The following is a 20,533-nucleotide window of genomic DNA, read 5'->3' as shown; positions in this document are numbered from 1 at the left end:
TTAACGGAAAGTAGCCAGACTGATCTGCGAGTGAAACCTTGAAAGCTTGCGAGATCAGGTTGGTCTCACGAGGCTACATTTATTAAGGATGCACAAAGAAACCTGTTGATGTCAGGAATGAGCCAAGTCTGATGGTGAACGCACCGTATTCAGCATTATCCCGTCTGTGATGTAGATGCTGTTACTGAGTGAAGAAGTTGTGCAAAAGGCAGTCAGACGAGGCAGAAAGGAAAGACAAGAAGCTTTTAAAAGGTAAGCCATTTTCTACAGCATATGTTGTGGTTTAACTCAGACTGCCAGAAAGATTGTTAGACAAAAAGAAAGCTAAGAAGGGGGAAATAAAGTTGCTCCATTTTTAACATTTGGCCTGCCACCTTCTGTCATGGAAGCAGCTGGTTTCTGTGAATCTCAGAAGATTAACGGTTTTTCTGCATCTCTGCTATCCATGTTTGACCGTATATAGGAACAGACGCAGAATAAAACCCCAATCCATTCATAACAAGCATTCAAAGGGTGTAAAATAAATTAACGAGAGTTGAACTGTTACCAGTAGCGCTCCGTTTTCCTCCCAGTGCCTCTAACAAATAGCTCAAACGAGTCGCCGGTCAATGACATTAAAACCAAGTTTGTAATTTAATAACTCTAATCATCTGGAGTGCTGACTTTAGATTAAACCCATTAGCTCTACTTATACAATACAAATACCTAAGGGGGGACTCAGTCTGATCAGGGGAAAGTCAAGTGGCTGTTAACAGAGCCGCCGCTCTGTTTGACATCTTTATTAGGATCCCAGAACATGGAGGAGCTGACACCTAGAAAAATAAACGCTTGATTCTAATTTAAAGGTCTTGTAATAAGAATCTATTTATAAATAAATAACATTACTGGAAAATTGGAAGCCAGGGATCTGGTAAATGGAAAAGATGTGGCCATGGTGGGTTTTTATGTTTCGTGAACCGTTTCTGTTTCGACTCGGACAAATATTTTGGAGCTATCCTGCTGAAGACCATTTTCAAAACACTGGCAAAGGCCACCACATCTTTGTCTCCAGGTGTATTAATGAGTTTATGACGGCATCCACTCCAACAGAGGGTTTTAGATAGAAATGGGCCCTGAGCATCACGGGTCCTCCACCATACTTTTCCACTTATTCATCCTTTGTTTGACACCAGACCCACCAGGTGTGTTTGTTGCATCCTCCTACCGAAGCACACAGGTCCAGCTAAAAGTTCCACCATCTGTTTAAATTTAGCACGGCGAGACTGAAAAAAGCTTTTTCTGGCATTTCTCGCCAATAACTGGTTGGCACGTGGATTGTGTTGAATGGTTGCTATTAGATTTGATAAGTTTAATATGCATTTTGGTGATAGTTTTATCTCCTTTTCCCCTACTGAGTAAAAGAACTGAAATCAAAGCACAGATTTCAACCTTTTTTAAAACGAAAACAGTGGTGAGTCATTGGGTTAAATAAAAATTAATTATATTGGAATATTAAATAATACATTATCATAATTTCCATATGTACTGACATAGCTCTCACAAGAAACTCATACAGCATTGCCTTTAGCCCAATCATATATTTCTATTTCTCAATCTTTCTTAATTGGTGCTAATAAAAAAAGACTTTTAATTAAAAAATAACACTACGTTAAAGGTCACTCCTGACAAAAAAAGCCGGCTTGTGAAGCAAAAATCTAAAAACGTACGTGTCAGCTTAAGAACAATAAAACAGCAATGGACAGAATGTACTTTATAGCCAATATCACTATCTATCTGCTTTGGCAGATTGTCAGCGCGTACTGAGAAAAAACATTTCTCACATTGCTTCTGTGAGATTGTATTACTCTTTCAAAATGAATTTTATGAATTTAAGAAGAAAAAAAAAAGAGATCTCCTAAGGCTAAAACATGTCTTGTATTCTCATTTATGCCCTCAGCACAACTTTAAGCTATAATAGTTAGGTAAACAGAACAGTTCGATCCTCTTTTAAACATTTATGCAGTCAATTAATGCAACCAGGTGAAGAGGAAGCAGCTGCCAACCCCAGAGCAGCCGACAGCCGTCTTAGACTTTAATCAGACGGCCTGATGAGATTTATGTTTGCGGCAGCTTAATATTGCAGCAAACGCTTAAACAGCAACTGTTAAGATCTCCTTTTATGAAAACATATAAAACCTGAACAAGATTTATTGAGGGAAATAACAATTGTCAATCCGGCTGCTTTTATGCGTGGCAAACCGATCCACGGGAGTTCATTCAGTTAAGCGCACGTCAATCAGAAAAGTCTCTAACAGCTCTTTGGGTTCTTTTCTCTATAAGAAAACCACTGAAACAGTTGATGAAACACAGATGCAGGGCGAGCACCAACAACTTTTTATGATATAAACATTGCTCTGAATATTCAAGCCAAAAAAACTGCCGGGGTGGAGCGCGTCCTCCCACTGAAAATAAAACAATTTCTAGTTGTGATCTTGCACAGTACAGCCAGAGAATATACCTAAAATCTAGCATTCCAGCTTCAAGCAACCCCAAACTGAATGCTAATCCGACCTCTACAGCAGAAGCACGTGCGCACAGACCTGTAATAAAATGGGGAGCAGGATGACATAGAAGGGAGGGGAGACCATACATGCTCATTAAACTGGTTAGAGCTCTAATGTCTTGCAGTGAGAGGCAGCTGGTATGGATCAGTTAACCCCGCTGGAGGCTCCGAGGGGAGGGAGATGGAGAAGGGGAAGGAGAGGTGTTGATAGAAGAAAAGTGGAGCTGCAGGGTGACGGTGATGAATATGCTGCTGTGAGGCCAGTGCCAGTCAGGAAAAAAAAAAAAGAACAAAAAAACGGGAGATCCCTGCAGATTTTAGTCGTTTCCAAGCGGAGGTTCCTTTCTGTGTTGTTTACAGTCCACATGAAAACTCAGCTAAAGATCCAGCTTAAAAACACATGTTAGATGTTGCTTTTGATCGTAAGATCGGAAAGCAAAAAAAAAGAAAAAGAAGGTTATGCCCAGCAGTCTAGTTCAAACACCTACAGAGGTTAGCTGACACAAAATGTAGCTCCATTAGTGGTAGAAACAAAGCTTATCTGCATCAAGGTGATGAATAATTCATCATGTAATCCAACCTATCTGAGAGAGCGCTGCTTCTTTGGTGTTTTAGGGCCACCTCAGACTTGTAGAGATCTGAGAGTCGCTGGTGGCTTGATGAAACACTGTAGATAAAACCTCTCAATAGCTCTTACATTTGTAATTGAACCATCTGAGCCCTTGAATCTTGGTCCAGCCTTCTCCTTTGGAGAACAGCCACTCAAGAGGAAATGGCATATTTGATTTCAGCTGGGAGGGGGGAGGGGGGGGGGTGTTAGTGCTACAAGGAAAATACAAGATTACAGCCCTTCTTTACATATGTATGGACACCTAAACCCCAAGCATGCGGTGATTTCACTTTCTTTAAGTGTTGTTTAATTGAAGTGCTTTCATTTGAAGGTCTGAAGTTTTAAAATTTCAATAAATAGCAAAGATTTCATAGGGAATACATATATTAAAAATCGATCCAGTTAATGTATTTCTTAACATCACCTCTGGAAAAAACAAAAAAAAACCCGTAAAATACAAACAAACATTTAAATGTAAAAGACATCCGCTATAAAAACCTGCAGGACTGTAACAGATTCAGGATACTGATGTGAAAGGTCATAGATGTGACTTGACAAATCACAGCAATAAGACCACGAAAGTAAAGCTCCACTGAAGATTTACAATTTCCCTTACAGGCCGCCAAGTAAGAGCACTGCAAAAACGGATCTAAAAACAAGTTAAATGTTCGTAAAATTTGTGTATTTATCCTGGATTTGAGCAGGTAAATAAGATTATCTGCCAATGGAATGAGTATTTTGACCCCTAAAATAAGATAATTAGACAAACTGCACTTGAAATAAGATGATGGAGATGAATTGTTCCTATTTTAAGCGCAACATTCTTATTCCATTGGCAAATCATCTTATTTACCTGCTCAAATCAAGGACAAATACACAGATTTTAAGAACATTTTACTTATTTCTAGTTCCGTTTTTGCAGTGAGACACCAACGAGGCATTTAGCAGGAAACTACTTTGTAAGGGAGCTGCAGAAATATGTGTTTTCCAGATTGCTTTCCAACCTCAACCCCTTCTACAGTTACCACCATAATAATCCCTGGAGTCAAATAAAAGCACAGGTGACAGCCAAACTGTGAGACTTTAGCCTCATGGGCATGAACTGAACTCTTCGGTGAAATCATCGGGAAAAAGCCATTGTTGAGCGATCGTATTTTATCCGTCTAGTTGCTTTCCCTGGGTAAGAACAAGTAGGCCGCGCACATCTCTGATCTTTCTTCTTTTCATCATGCAAGAAGATGATAAATAAATTACAAAAAAAAAAAAAAGGACAAATGAAGAGCCCGTATAGCAGAATCTTTTGGGAGTTTTGCCATTAGCTTCAGCTTGAGCCTACAGACAAACCGGAGCGCCCTCTTGTCTTGAATTATTTAGAGCTCATATTTGTAGGCTTTACAAGCTGAGGAGAAGTAGCACTAAAAACCCTCTGACCATTGAAGCACACGGGAACATGGCAGAGAGCATGGAAGCGCAATAAAAAAAAAATATATATATATATATATATATTGGAGATAAATGGGGCAGCAAGACAAAAGATGAATGGGGATTTAATTTCCTTCCTTGATGATCATCAGCAGAGGAGATCAAGAATATAGGATCAGATAACTTTGCTCTGACTTGGGATCAAAGGCAGCCTTCTATGAGCCGAACAATTTCACTAAGGAGGACACATTGTTCATGGAGACACATACACAGATCCTGCACTGACTTTATCTCTCCCAGAGCAGCCGTAGAAACAATTGAACTCTTGCAACAGAGAAAGAAGAGAGAGAGAGAGAGAGAGAGAGAGCGTAATCCATGCTGAATAAGAAGAGGGAGGGAACGTCTTCAGACGATTATGCACTTGGGTTGCCATTTCCTTCTTGAGTAAAAACATATGCATTTCTGTAGCATGCTGCAAATAACAGAATGCCACATATTGTCTTCTTAAACATGCCTGCCCACAATATATGTGCTAGCTGAACAGTTTGTAGCATTTACAGTGTTGGACATGCTTCCACAATAAGTGAAACACTCAACCATACCCAACTTAATTTGAAACTGAGAAGAGTTGTTGTAATTATTATGTTGAACATTTTAACCCAAATCAGACTTTGTTTTTGGTTCTTGATTAATTTGAACATCTAATACAGTTTATTAAATAGAAACGATAAGGAAAAAGATATGCTAATTTAGTTTAATAGCAAATAATCTCTGTTCTTCAGAAAAAGATTCCTGCATTTTGCCAACAGGAGGCTTCAGTTACTTTCCCTGAACAAACTGCTTCAGCTTTCTCATGTTTGAAGGGTTGTTTCTCCACACAACATATTTTAGATCTTTTTACTGATGTTCAATGACATTTAAATCTGGGCTCTTAAAGGTGCATAGTGCAAGTTTTGAGGTTAAATGTTTTGTTTTTTTTCCCCATAGATGCCCTGACAATGGTCTGATGTGTAAAATGAGTTATCATGTATTTAGTCAGTTTATGAGAGGGTGATTCAGGCAGAATCCTATGGACGCGTGTGACACTCTCGTTCACCTGGCTACTTTGTTCAGTCGCCGCCGTAATCGAACACTGGCTAACTTCAATATTTATAGCTTTTTTACCCCAGAAGACATCACGGCTCTAAACAGAAGACCTGTGCAGTCGCACCGGCAGATGCTTTTCTTCTTCTCCCATGCACGTGCACAACACTCTTGTCATTTCAACTTGTCACCAGAGGGGGGCAAAAATCCCGAAACTTGCGCTATGCTCCTTTAAAAGTTCAGGAATAGTTCAATGCATTCTTGAATGCCACTAAAATTGAGCCTGAGGCTGATCTTCCTGACGCTGGGCAGTAGGTTTTACTCCGGGATGCCTGGCTAGTCTTGAGACTTCATTGTGCTTTCTGCAGATTCAAGAGCCTGTGTCCCACTTGGAGCAAAGCAGCCCCAAAACATGTCCTTTCCTTTACAAGCCTGATGTTTCCTTGGCTTGATAATGTTCATTTTGTTAAATTCCAGGCTAGCTTTTATGTATATTTATGTCAATAGGATATTGATCAGGCCCCCCCTCTGTACATCATCTGTTCAGCGGCTGGGCAGCTACTGCTAATGATACACAGATGGCAAGTGTGGTCACTAGGGCTGCACAATTAATCGCATTTGCAATATAATCGCAATTAAAAAAAACCCGCAATTTATGGCTATGTAACAATTAGTGACTAAGACGCGTCCTTTAGGTGTCAGTAAAATGTTTAAAGTGGGTTTGCTCCACATGGAAGGGAAGAAAGTTGCAGCAGTGAGATAATCTAATTTTATTACTTGTTTTGGAGTTTATCTAATCATAGTGTTTTACCAGAAACTTTCAGAAACCTCACCATAGCATTAAGTACTGGTCAACCAGTTTAATACCTAGACTTGAACATAAGGTGCAACCAACAAGCAACAAGGATAGATGTCCAAATCAATTAAAAGCTGTTCTCTTGAAAAATATTCTGATTAATAATTTTTTTTTTTTTTTTGCGTGTGGTTAATGCAGAGAAAAGTCAAAATCAAATCACAATTTAGGTTGAAATAAATCGTAGGCAGAACGCGACCATTTCTGCTCTGAGTTGAGACGCAGTGGCTCTTTTAGCACCTAATCTGCACAGCGATGAAACGGATTGATTTGTTGTTTTTATATGTTTAAAAAGACATGATAAATTAAACAGAAAAAAATAAAATCGCATTAAATCGCAATCACAATATTAAGATAAAAAAAAATTGTAATTAGATTATTCTCCAAAATCGTTCAGCCCTAGTGGTCACCATCATATATAAGCGAATTTGAGTATGTGGAAAGCTATTTTAGCTTCCAGCAGAACCCCTTTTCCTGGTTGCCACACACAACCCCCCCCCAAAAATAAATAAATAAATAAATAAATAAATAAATAAAACGCAACCTGCAGCTCACAAAATTTACAAGGGACTTTAAAAAATAAACAAGCCCAAAGTCGCCTATAATAAGCCGACTTGCTCACTGCTCAGCCAACACCTTTGGCAGAAACTATCCTCAGGTGATGAGGACCAATCACCTGAGGATACAGGATCATACCATTATGTGACAACAGAGCGGGGTGTAGGCAGGTGCAGCTGTGAGCGGTGAGTTTACGGCGTCCTGTAGTCTAATGAGGGACACGCAAAGACAGCGTATCTGTAGCAGTTTAAAGATCTTGGGAAGAACAAGCTGAATAATTTTAGGAGCAGGTTCTACTACAAACCTGCAGAGACACATCAGGACAGGCTCTGTTCTGTGGATTTCTTTGCAGTTTCTTTGTGAATTTGTAACAAAAAAAGTTTGACTAAAATATTAAACAAAAGTACGTTTTTTTTAAAAAGGCTTTATTTATAATGTCTAAATGAGGTGTTTACTTTTTTGATGAATGTTAAATTATTTTTATGTATTGTCTGTTTTTACACTAAAATACTATAATAAAGAGTGTAACTTGGCTCTTAAGTACACTAGAAGAGTTTTGCTTTAATTGAACAAAATTATGCTTTTTATAGGGGAAAAACACACACACTAAATGCAACATGCAAGTGGATCTTTATGGACTTTTTTGTTTGTGACCAATTTCACTAGAGAGGAAACTAGAACTGCATTGATGTTAGGTTAATCAGAAAAGGCTGAGAATTTTACATTTTGATGTTAGAACTTTTTTTTAGCTGCAGATGCATCCATTTCATTTTAATATTCATAAATGTATTTAATGATTTGTTTAGTTAAGTCAAAAATCTATAGAGTAAAAAAAATATTACTCAGATATTATATTATTACTCAGTTGTCAGATAATGAATAGAATACTCTATGTCTAAAATAATCATTAGACAGCCCATGTTAAAAAATCAGATCAAGACTAGCACCTATCGGGCAGAAGATGACGCACCATGCAAAAAAATCCAGCTGTTATCATTGATTCTGCCCTAAATTTTAACAGCAATATAAAGTCTATTACAAGCTATGCCCTGCAGAACCTTGCAAGAATAAAGGGTTTTCTATCAAAGCAGGACACAGAAAAACTGCTGCAGCTTTTATTACTAGAAGGTGAGCTTAATGTAATGCTGTCTCTAAAGTTTCATGCTGCCACAACAGTCCAAACAAAAAACAAATCACATCGCCCTGTAACCACTGCAGTTAATGAAAGGATAGAATTTAATTTATTTTCAATGATCTATAACGCACTGAATAGCCCTCAGAGCTGCTGGTCAGCCATGAACCATGAAGACCTGCCAGGTCATCAGAGATCAGCCTATTCAGCTCCCAAGGCCAAAACTAAAGAGGAACAATATTCCTAGAAATCTGCAACAAATTGTTGGCTACTTTATATTTAAGACTTAAAAGATTACTGCTCACTGCAGCTTACCTACAAAAGGTCAAATATTGCCATATGCTGTTTATTTCTTTTTATACACATTCAATGTGTATTTTGTGTTTCTAAAGCATGTTATCTGTGTTCCTTTCATCCTTTCATTTCTTTAAAGAACTTTGAATGACCCTGTGGTATGAATGGTGCTATATAATTTTTTTATTTATTTTTTTGCTTTCTAGTAGAAATCAAGCATTGATCAAGCTCACAACAGAGAAATTATAATAATTCTCATTTCCCATCCACCTCTTCCGAGACTCAACCCTGATCGTAGTTTAACCATGCAGTCAAATTAGGGCTGGAAGATGTAGGAAAAAAAGCATATTGATAAAAATAGAAATCATATTGATCAATGTCGATAATTATCAACAAATTCTCAACGGATATTTTAAGTGCAGCCCTGGCCATTTAACGCTGTTGCTTAGCGACCTATTTTAAGATACAGAACACACAAACACTGAATTCAAACTCAACCCTTCAACCAACTTTTTACCAAAACTGCAAGTCTTAAAAAAAGAAAAAATGTTTGTGATTGGTTGGGAGGATGTAATGACTGTAATATTAACCTACATGATAGGCTAGAATGCAAAATAAAGGAAAACTGTTCTATTGAACTTTTTATTGACCTTTTTTCTATCATCGATATATATTGTTATTGAATTATTGTCCAGCCCCAAGTCAAATTATTTATCTTCCACTAACTCTTTCACTGCCACCTGACTACGAATAACTCCCCACTACATTATTTCACACACACAGGCACAAAAAGAAAAAAAAAAAAGATCTCAGTGAAAAGAAATACTGGGGCATGTAATGCAGGAAACTATTTTACTGCACTTTTTCAAAATGCGATCCTACACTCAGTTTAGTGAAGTGCATCTTTCTGGTCTTCGGTGCTCCACACAAGAGAAACTCAGTGAGGCTGAAAACCATTTATCACGAGAAGGCCAGAGTGGAAAAGAGCCCGGGTATGAACTGCATGCTTTCACAGACCTTGTGCTGACAAAATAGCTTTGACAATTTCTAACACAAACCCTGAGAACAGATTTCCCTCACGGGTCTCACCTTTAAAATACGTCCAGCAGATGCCAAAACACGGCAACAATGCTTTACAACAAGCCGTAGTTGTTCCAGCGCTAACGATGGAGTAAAACTGCACTGCTTGTGTAACTCGGTAATCCAACAAGAAAGTGTGAATGCGCGTATTTGGCATCATTTCAGACAGCGTCACACTGAGCCGAGTTTACCTTTCCAGCTGGACAACCTTGCATTGTTTCTTTGCCAGAGCCACCCGCAGCAGCATAGACACTACCACTAAATCAGGAGCGGAGCGTTGTTTTCCCTCACAGGACTAATGTCGACTAGAACAACAAGAAAAAGGCTTTTTGCGAGACTGTAGAGTTGCAGCGCATCCATTACAAATACATGTTGAAATAACACTGACTGCTACATGGGACGTAATGCTGCAGCAGCTGTCTGATATGTATTAAAATAACCAACCAGCACAACTTGCATTCTTATTTTCCCCAGCTCAATGACATTAACCTTTCGCCTGCCGGATCAATAGCATTTTCATTCAATTCCTCTCTCTTGGCTCCCACTAAAGGTTAATGCATCAGCGATTTGATTGGTGAGAGCACAATTCTCTTATTGCCTGTGAATTGGCATTTGTGTTAAAAGTTTGATCGATTTTTAGCAACGTAACGCGGGTATTAAAAATGCTCCGGATAAATCCATCCATTCAACAGGCCGCGGGTTTGGAAATACACCTCTCCTCTGATCACCACTCAGCACTTTTTTTTTTTTTTATCCCCCAGTCTAACAACCTTGTTACATGAAACCCATTCAGGCAAAGGCCAAATGTTCTGCTTGGTGGAGCTTTATCACGCGGTTATTTGTTACGGCACAGAAAAGGACCCGGACTTCAGCGGGAGCAGTCTTTATGTTGAGGAGATTGATGTATGTCCTTGTGCTTATATATATATATATATATATATATATATATATATATATATATATATATATATATATATATATATATATATATCTGCCTCTCCATTAGAGTGCATTTAATTAGTGGCAACACTACAACATAGTTTTAAAGGAGCTATAAGTAATACTGGTATCCTTGTGGATCAAATCGGTGAAATAGCCTGCCTAGCACAACAATCTAATATGCCGTTTTTAAACGGTGTGTTGTTGTTGTGAATTTTTACCTCCACAGGTTTATGATGTTGTATTCTGTTCTATTTCTGGTCTGCTTCTCTTACTGGCTTCCATGTTTGCAGCCTGCTGCTCTTTTGCCAACATAAAATACCAAATGCTGCGCTCTGTGCTGGGAACCCTGGGAACTGCCGTATGATTGGCTCAGGAACCAGGAAGTAAACACGGGCTACAAACTGCACCGGAGTAGTTCTGGACCGTACCTCTAGGTTTGAAAGGAGAAAAATGTGACAACGACATTGTTGATGGAGAGGACCGATTGTTTATAGGGAATGTTACTTCCATCCCGTGTGACAAATGAGAACCATTTAGGTTGATTTTACAGTAAATATCTTACTTATAGCTCCTTTAAGTAAAAAGTGTAAAAATAACTTTATAACTTATATTTTATTTTTTGTTTAAGTTAAATAGTTTTAAGCAACTAAACTAACAACTAAATAATAATCCACTGAATAGACTTCACAGTGAAGTCTATTTTAACAAGCCTCTGGCCAGTAGGCTGGATGAGGACTAATCTTTGTCTTGGCACCAGGCACAATGAAAAGGATGGTTATGGAGGTGAAAACCTCCCCAAAGCTCGCTGTTAGAGGACTGAAGCAAAAACAGCGACATTTTGGGGTCACCAGGTGTCCCATGAAAACCATTAGGTGCCATCTACATGCCAACCAGATGCTTGGAAGTGATGCCCGTAAGAAAACAGGTTTCTCCCACCTCCAAAAACATACGTGTGGAGTTTTTAATCATCAAAACACTAGAGGTGGACATGCTGTGAAACAAAGAATGAATATCTGAAAAATAGATCTCCACAATATGTCAACAGCATGATATCAAAGGGCTGCAAGAAGACAATAGTCAATGCGACGCTTTATTTCACTTACTGAAACCCTACATATGGATAACATTAAAGGCCAGTTTGATGGACTCTTAACTCCCTAATGCTCACACTTGATGTACCATATAAACCTTGTTGGAGAGCATAGCATCATAAAGTCTTTGATATAACTGGAGATTTCTAAGAAACATGCCGTGGCTTCTTCTAAAAAAACTAAATAAATGGATTGTCACCGGGCCTCTCAGCAAGTTAATGATCCAAAACATATGGCTAAAATCCACAAAGAAACTGCTCACCCAAAAAAACCCCCCAAAAAAAACAAAAGCAAACAAAACGACCTTCCATAGCCACCAGACTTCCAGGCATACATCTAGAAACCTGTGGGGCGAGCTGAAGAGAAGAAGGCATAAGAGAACCGTAGACTCTAGACGATTTAGAGGGATTATGTAAAGAGGGTCGAAAATCCTTCTGTCTCTAAGCACCAACCTTGTGAAATGTTGGCGAAGACTACACTATCTTACAGGTAGACTTACAGAATAAAGTACTGAAGGCATCCATAACAGCAATCCTATCACTTTTATGCTGAAAAACCACTACGTTCTCCTGGGAGATCGTTTCGCCTACTAAACCCATCTACTCAAATTAAAGGTCGGATTCTTCTAAAACTTTCAGCGTGAGATTTTGCAACGGCAAAAACAGATGAAAGTATTTGGAGGCTTTTTACACATCCCTGCCAGGGGTGTCAATAAATGTAATATGCGGTGTATGCTGCAGCCGTCTGACCACCTCCACTCAATCCAAAAAAAAAAAAAAAAAAAGGGAAATGTGTTTGCACTCTCTTTGACCTATCACGGGCTGCGTGGATACCAAAAGTTAGCAGACGAGCGCTGCAGGCGAGGTTTATGTGCAGCGAGTAAAAACACCTCATTACTGTAGTTGACAGAACCTCCCAGAGCTTTGGACTCACCTTGCTCTCACCTGTAAAATAAATGCTACTCTTCAGTTCAAGCGACTTATATGGCGGCACAAGATTTTCCTCATAACGTCCGGCACAAACTGTTTAATTATGCCCTGTCCCTTCTCTGAACCGTACGCTGTTTAGAAAAGCAAAAGCAAAGATTATCCTTAGCGTTGCATTTACATAACAGGTGTGAGATGGTGAAATCCGACTTGCAAGGCTATTGCTAAATTAATGTTTCTTTTCATTGCAAGGAGGAGTATTGCCTCTTAAAAAAAAAAAATGCGCATCATTTCAGAATCTCATTCCCTTCACCACCTGCAGCTCAAACACAGCAGGACTCGAGGGCAAAAATGGCCAACTCTGGCTGCGTAGAAAAACTGATAAAAAACAGGGAGCAGGGAAATCTGTGCAGCGTGGCTGCAGCCCCAAGGCTCCACTTATTATGGATTAATAAAAGACAAGCAAACATAGAGGACAGAGGGGATAAAGGGCAAAGACGGTGGCCGAGTGCCTCGACTCTTAGTTTAGAGGGAACAGCTGCGTGAAAATGTAATGTTTGATTAAAAGAAAGCGTTAATATTCATGGGTTTGATATGAAAGGACTCGCACAGTTAAGAACAGCACTTCCAGTGTTGCAATCACTTAAATCTCAGGAATGTTTTTTTTTTTTTTAATGTAACTACTTAAAATGTAATCAGTTACACAGAGACTGAGTGTCGAGTGAGTTTCTATTTTAAGGCTCAGTGAAGAGAATATGAACACGACTTTTAGACGTTCAAGATATTTTGCTAGTTTACAGCAGGTGATGGCTCGTCCTCTCATATGGTGTCTAAGAAAATGTATTATACCTGTGGGGCTTTTATATTTGGTCACATTAAAACCAAAACCTCAGTGCATTTAATTGGGATATTTTTTTTGGGATGGACCAACACAAAGCAGTGCATATTTGTAAAGTCAAAGTAAAAAGACAGGTGGTCTTGTAAAGCTTTCACGTATAAAAATCTGAAAGTGTGGCATGCATTTGTATTTAACCATTCCATGGCAATACTATGTAGAACTTATTTTCAGACGCAAGTCTTTTCCAAATGTGTTTCTACCGGCTTTGCACAACTAGGGACTAAAATGGCTGCCCCTTCTTGACATATAATCTGAAGTTCTGTCAGACTGGATGAAGAAAGTCTGTAAACATCCATCTTCAAGTCTTGCAAAAAAAAAAAAAAAAACACCAAAAAACAGCAACTGTCCATCAGATTTAGGTCTAGATTTTGCCTGGATCACTCTACTACAGAAATATATTCGATCCAACTACTTTGTTGCTCTACTGGAAGGTGATTCTCCACTCCAGTCTCAGGTCTACCCTCCAAGGAGTCTCCGGTTTTCTTAGAAGAGTCTCCATCGAGTCTAATAAACTACTATTCTTATTAAAGAGAAGCGTCCCTAATGCTGCCACCACCGTGTTTCAGCGAGTGGATGTTGGATTAGGGATAAGGTGTTGTGTCAATTAAGTTTACTTACACAGCAACAAATCACAAAACACGTCATCTAAAGGTATTTTACAAAGTCATTTCTATGGAATCATACTGACAGATTGGTTAACGTGTTTTCAATCTCAGGAAAGATTGCTTTGAGTCATCGTTTTGCAGCTGTGGCTCGTCCTGGATCGCTTGCATTGTGTAGGTGACTTTGCAGCAATCTCTCATCCCGAGCATGCGCGTGGTGGCGGCTAACAGCAAAAGGGAGTTTCATTTAACCATATTCTCCTCCTGCTACTCCTTTTATCTTTAAAGGAGTTAAAACCCACGTGTAAATGTCCTTCAAACTTTGTATTGCTCCGTCGATAAAAATCACAAACACATTAAAGTTTGTGGTTGCATAACAATAAAATATTCATCAATGAATACTCCATCAATAAATACTCAGGCAAAAAAAAGAAAAAAAAAAGACGGATTTAAACCTCTGAAGATCATATCAAACAGTTTGCTTTTAATCCTCTTAAATTAGTTACAGGAAGAAAAGGGAGCCTCAAAGATGCATATGTCGTTCTGAATGCCTGAAAACATGCAGATGGCTTTAAAGGCATAGCGGTAATTGTATAGAAGGAAAAGAGGAAAAACAACAACAATCCATTACCGTTGCTTAATGGCACTTAGTCAATTGGGTTGTTAATGAATCAGTGCTTCACCGAGGGTCTGAAGCACCTGACCGAGACTGAAGACAATCAGGAGCTCGACAGAATCTGAAATTATAAGACAATAAAGTCTTCGGATTGATTTGCTTTAGACCTCCACTAACCTTGCAGTTCCTCAGAGGTGTCAAGGAAGCAGCAACAACTGCAGACAGATCTGCTAATTATGGCAGGTCAAGTCAAAGAAATTTGCAACCCATTGTCACAGCAGAGAGGTAACATTTCAGGCTCAGAACCAGGAGCACAATGAAACCAAATACTCTCTAGGCTTCTGTGTTTAAACATAAATATAAAAAGAGGGCTTCCAGTATTGTTTTGTTCAACTGCTTCTAACCTTCTAACCTCACAGTTGCATCAAAGTGAAAAAAGCAAAGGAAGCGGACATAAATTGCTGTCTATCACAAATCCCAAAAAAAGAAGATATACCTGAAGGACTTCTACATCTTTAAAGGAAAAGAAAAAAGAATTACAATAATTGTCTGTGTTCCTGCAGCTGTTCTAGTAAAAAAGACCGAGTTACAAGCAGCATAACCCTGAAACTATAAACATCCTTTGCCAAAGGTACCTTCCAGTTTATTCAAAGCCTTTTTTAAAAACCTGTAAAAACCGGTCCAGGGTTGTTAAAAGGGTACGGGAAGGCTGGAGAGCAAGGGAAGACTAAAAGACCCACGGATGTAGAACCAGGCATCTGTCCGTCCCTTTTTACGCCCATCCATCAGACATCGGGTCGTGGAGGTGAAAGGTCCAAGAGGGAAACCCTGAAATCTTTTTCTCCAGCGGCATTCAGGAGGATTCCAAGTCATCCTCAGGTCACAGGAGATGTATACTGCAGTCCCACCAGCGGATTCTGGGTCAACACCAGGTTCTCCTCCCAGTGAGATGTGGAAAACCATAAAGGTGAGTGATCTGGGCCACTTTAACTGAGAAGACTGACTGAATTCCTGTAGACTTCTAATGGTGAGGAAAATTCTGAGTAAAATTGGGCCTAAAATTGTATAGACTGTACATTCTGTCAGTATACTACATGTAGAAACGCATAATTAGAAAAAACATAGACGTGATCGACTGACTGAAACTGTGTTACTTTCTGAATGTGAACGCTCTGCTAATCTCTAATCTAAAAGGTGTAAACTCTACAAACAGGTGCAGTTTTCTCAGCGTTTCTCCCACTTGTCACAAGCTCCAGTGTCATAGCGGAAGAAAACCAAATGATCTTTATTTCAGCTACAACAATGGCTGAGAAAATCCCCGCATGGCCACACTGACAGAGTCACTTAGAGTCACACTAATAATGTGACAGTAGGCTGTCAGAGCTGCAGAGGGTATTTTCTCATTTATAAATTACAGCACTGAAAGAAGAACGTAATACCCCACACTTAAACAGATCGGTCTTGTCACAAAATGTATTTATGAGGATTAAACTGATGCTTATATATATATATATATATATATATATATATATATATATATATATATATATATATATATATATATATATATATACAGCAGAAATTTAAAGTAATTTCCCATGTAGCTGCACAAATATGTGAATGGGAAGTGTTTTATAAGCCTAAGTTTTTTTATAACTCCTTTTTCCAGAAAAATAACATTTCATTTGGATGTATCCTAAATCATAGTCCAACTCCAAATCCTTTCTTTGCTGTTTAGGTAAAAGCTAGAGTGCCTTGCGAAATTATTGGGTTCCCTGTTGGTACAGCTAATCCGATGCAGCCACTTTTCTAAGAATGCCACCAAATTAGTAAATGAGAGCTTAATTTTTCAGAGAGCATTAATTAGCAAACCAATGAATAGAGCAGATAAGACAGAAATAAAAAGTTAAAGAAAAAAGTTGAAGCAGGCTTAGATTACAAAACAATGCTTTGACTGATAAATGACATGAGAATAGCACAGCTGCAAACCTAAACATACATGGCTTTCCATGAAAGCCGACAGACCAAGCAAGGCGAGCATTACTCAGATAAGCAGCCAGGATTCACCTTGGTCGCTTTGGAGGAGCTGCAGAGATTCGAAACTTGTAGGGCAATCTGCTGTCTATTAGTCCTGCACTCCACAAATCTGGCCTTTAAACTACAGTGGCAACAAGAAAGCTACTGTAGAAAGCAAGTGACAAAAAGTCCTGTTTGCAGTTTGCCACACAGCCTATAGGGGACAGCAAGCATGTGGAAGGACGCACGACCAAAGTTCAACTTTTTGGCCCAAGTTCAAAATGCTCTTTGTAGAAAATGAACAGCTGAATCACCCTCAAGGCACCTTTCTTTTCACAACATGCACGTCATGTTTTGCTTCAGTGGGTCAGAGTTGTTCGGATGATGGATGGAGCTAAAGACGGAGGTAAATCTGAAGGGGAACCTGTTAGGCTGCAAAAAGACTTGAGACGAGCTCAGATGTTCAGCTGCCTGCACAACAATGATCCCATACATAAATGGATGACGAAACATGATCGCTTTATGAAAAGAAAACAGCGTCTGGAAAGAAACGTCAGCGGGTAAAGATGTGCAAAGCTGTAACTTCTGTGAAAGGTGATTTGAAAAAGTATTCACTCTGAGGGCTGAAAACAAACAAGTTTTTTTAGAATTTGACATATATAAAAAAAGGAAGACGTTCAAAACAATACAAAAAATTTGATTCCAACTACGCTGCTCCTAGTTGGCCTACCACACGGGTCAGCAACCTTTCCAACTCAGAGAGCCATTTTTTCTGTCGTTCCAGCTTAACAAAATTTGTTGAGCCAGAAAAACAAAAACAAAACATGAAACAAATTAGCTTTTTCCTACTCTATTTACTATAGGAAATCTGTTGTGATTTTAAATTAAAGAACAATTATGTAAAATTAGTTTTTAGGGAAGAAATTAAAGAAACTCATCAAACGTTTACATAAAAAGGAATTACTGCATTTTGTTCAACTTAACATTCGCGTTTTATAGAAAATGATATCATAAAGCATGTAGTTTTCAACCAAAAACAAGAAAGATGGCTTCATAAAAAGATTATTCCTTCCTCAATTAGTGTCATTCTTTGTGGACACTCTATGCATTTAAAAGCAAGAATTTTTTATTATCGTTACATTTTCAAAAACTGCATAGGTCTTTTACATTTTTGGCCAAAGTTATTTAAGAGTAACTATGAATGCCCTTGAGAGCCACATGTGGCTCCGGAGGCACAGGTTGCAGATCCCTATATATAAAGTCCCAATGAAATACAATCAACAACTGTCCTTGATTTCTAAATCTTTTCATGTCTGGAAGGCTTTTATCAGATTGGGCAAAAATGTTCATCTCTAGATGTGCAAAAAAAAAACCCCAAAATCAAACGAGTCTGCACTATATTCACTCAGGAGGGCTGAATACAGACACACACCCTTCTCCACCCATTGTTATCGCTAAAAATGCTGAAGAGAGCATCCTTTTCTCCCTTTTGTCCCATATTATACAATACTTTGTGTTAGTCTGCCAATAATAAAACAAACATTGAAGCTTGTAATTGCAACTCAACAAAATTGGCAAATGTTCAAGGTGTAAAAAAAATGCTTCAGTTGGACACAGTATATCTTTCATATCCTTAGTAAACAATGCATATTGAAATTAAACAGGGAAGAGCGAGTTCAAAAGTTTATTTGTATCCATCAACATCACTTGTGCCTATCGGGGTCATCACTTAGACCATCAGCCATGATTAATTGCACCGCTACAGTTAACCTCCACTGGTGAAACAAAACAAAATTAAAAGTTGTCGAGTCATGAATCATCCATGTAAAGATGTGGGGAAAAAAAAAAAAAAAGATGAGAAGTTGATTGGGGCTTTTTCAATATAGGTTATTAAGCCAGACCAATTATAATGGCCAAGGAAGCAGATGAACATGAACACCACCTCGCTGTCTAAGGGGCTTTCTTCTGTCTACTTATAAAGCAATTAATTAGTCAGAACTTCTTTAATTCTTTAATTAGAAAGTCTTTCTTTAATTTGACACATTACCATGCGACCAGCCACTTACTCAAATTACTGTTTAATTATAGCGCACTCACATAAACACATGGACACATACATCTTGCTGCGCCACTCCCTGGGTGACGAGTCAAGTGTTTTTTTGTGTGGGAGATCCGAAGGCGTGCTGGAGCTGTGATTGGCAGGCGGCGTTGTCACGGTAACAGACATCCAGACACAAATACGCACACAATCTCAAAGGAGCAGTTTTCCTGCAGCAGCTGCACGACCCCTAAACAGGCCAGACAACTAGAGCCTCAGGACATGGCAGAGGCAATGGAAAACAGCAAAGACTAAAACATAAGCCACTTTTTGTCCATACTGCCACACAATAACAGGATTACGCCGCAATTCCCATCCAAGTTATTGGATGTTAGTGGAAAAGAAGGAACAACATCGCAAAGTATGAAAGCTAGGTGTAGTAGAAAGCTCTCCCGAGTGAACAGAGACGTTCTCAAGTTGAGCTCTCAGACACTTGGTGTAAAACTGGTTACTGGGCAAAATGATGAGGATTTGAGATCCTGCTGTAACCCTGAAGCTGTAAATACTTGGAAGGGAGTAGTCGGTACCTGGAGGGACGCTGACTCTTTTTCTCTTTTTGCTGTTTTCAGAAGTGTTATCCAAAGGAGCACACTCAGTCCCAAGTGGGCCACTAGAACCGTTGAACTGGAGAGGGTCGTTGTTGGTGGCTGGATCAAAAGGCAGAGCGTTGAGTCCTGCAAGACACACATAACAAAACACATCACATTTTAAAGATGGACCGAGAAATCAGCTGGTAGCAGGAATCAGCTATAATTGGCCCAGACTGTAGACGACGAGTTGGAGACACAAAAATCTAATCCTTTTTCCCACAATCACTGACCGAACGATACCTGAGAGGTGGCAGTATAAATAACACTCTTCAGTGTGGAAGTGGTTATAGAGGGAGGAAGAATCTAAGTTAGCTACTCCCAATATGAATGTTTACTAATTTAGTCAAATGAGGCCCAAAGGTTATTCTAGTCAATGACCAGTCAAGAGATTTCACTTTTTCATTCCAACAGTGAGAGAGTTTGGAAATGATGGCAGCCTTTTCGAAACCTCAGGGCTAAATTGAGGATTTACCTTTTCTAAGGAATATAACTGGAGTTTCTTAAGTAAAACTAGTACTAGTTTAAATATTGTATATAGTTTTATTAGTCTGATGTAAAATTCTGATATTAATTGTTATGTTTTAATTTGCTGTATACAAAAAAAACATCATAATTAACAGAAATAAAGGCTTAAAAGCATCAATCTGTGTGTCCATATAATGTGTTTTAATAATTGAATTCAGTTACAAAAAAAAAATACTTTTCAATGATATTCTTTTTCAATATATTCATGTGGTTTGAATATGTTTGTTTTAAGCATTTGAATAGCACAGCATAAATTAGACCCATCTTGTTTGACAAATTGAAATGGGAGATTAGTTTTTTAAGAAAAGGGACATTTTTACATCCAATAAAGGCAATTTTAAATTCTAATTTATATTAAACAAGGAAGTCAGCTCATTAGGTTAACACAAGGTTCTAAAAACCTTAGGAGAAGGAGGCATACTGTTTATTTTATGACCCTGTGCTCGGGGTTAGGGATGGACAGTGGGGGGAATTGACCATGTCTCATACCCTCCCCTAGCCATTTTGAACCAGCACTACTTTTATTTCATACCAGTAAACAAGCACTTTTATACCTTTGTACTTAACCAATCCTTATAAGACAAGTATGTAATGGATGTGATGGTAGACATTCACTGGACTCATGCCAACATAGTATAATAGATTATATTTTAAA

The 20,533-nt window shown here is 38.6% G+C and overlaps 1 protein-coding gene across 2 annotated transcripts in view; it reads right to left on the bottom strand.

The window, feature by feature from the left end:
- Positions 1-20,533, bottom strand: part of enox2 (ecto-NOX disulfide-thiol exchanger 2) — a gene marked incomplete at its 5' end in the record, with an annotated part of 205,629 nt that overhangs the window by 122,760 nt on the left and 62,336 nt on the right. For both annotated transcript variants that reach the window (XM_036126918.1, XM_036126920.1), the window contains 1 exon segment: positions 19,291-19,437. In XM_036126918.1, the coding sequence (XP_035982811.1) occupies positions 19,291-19,437 (147 nt within the window).

Source organism: Fundulus heteroclitus, chromosome 23 (assembly GCF_011125445.2).
Source record: "Fundulus heteroclitus isolate FHET01 chromosome 23, MU-UCD_Fhet_4.1, whole genome shotgun sequence".
In the NCBI taxonomy this organism is placed as follows: domain Eukaryota; kingdom Metazoa; phylum Chordata; class Actinopteri; order Cyprinodontiformes; family Fundulidae; genus Fundulus; species Fundulus heteroclitus.
Note: the sequence above shows the minus strand (reverse complement) of the source record. Positions and strands in the feature narration are given on the sequence as shown.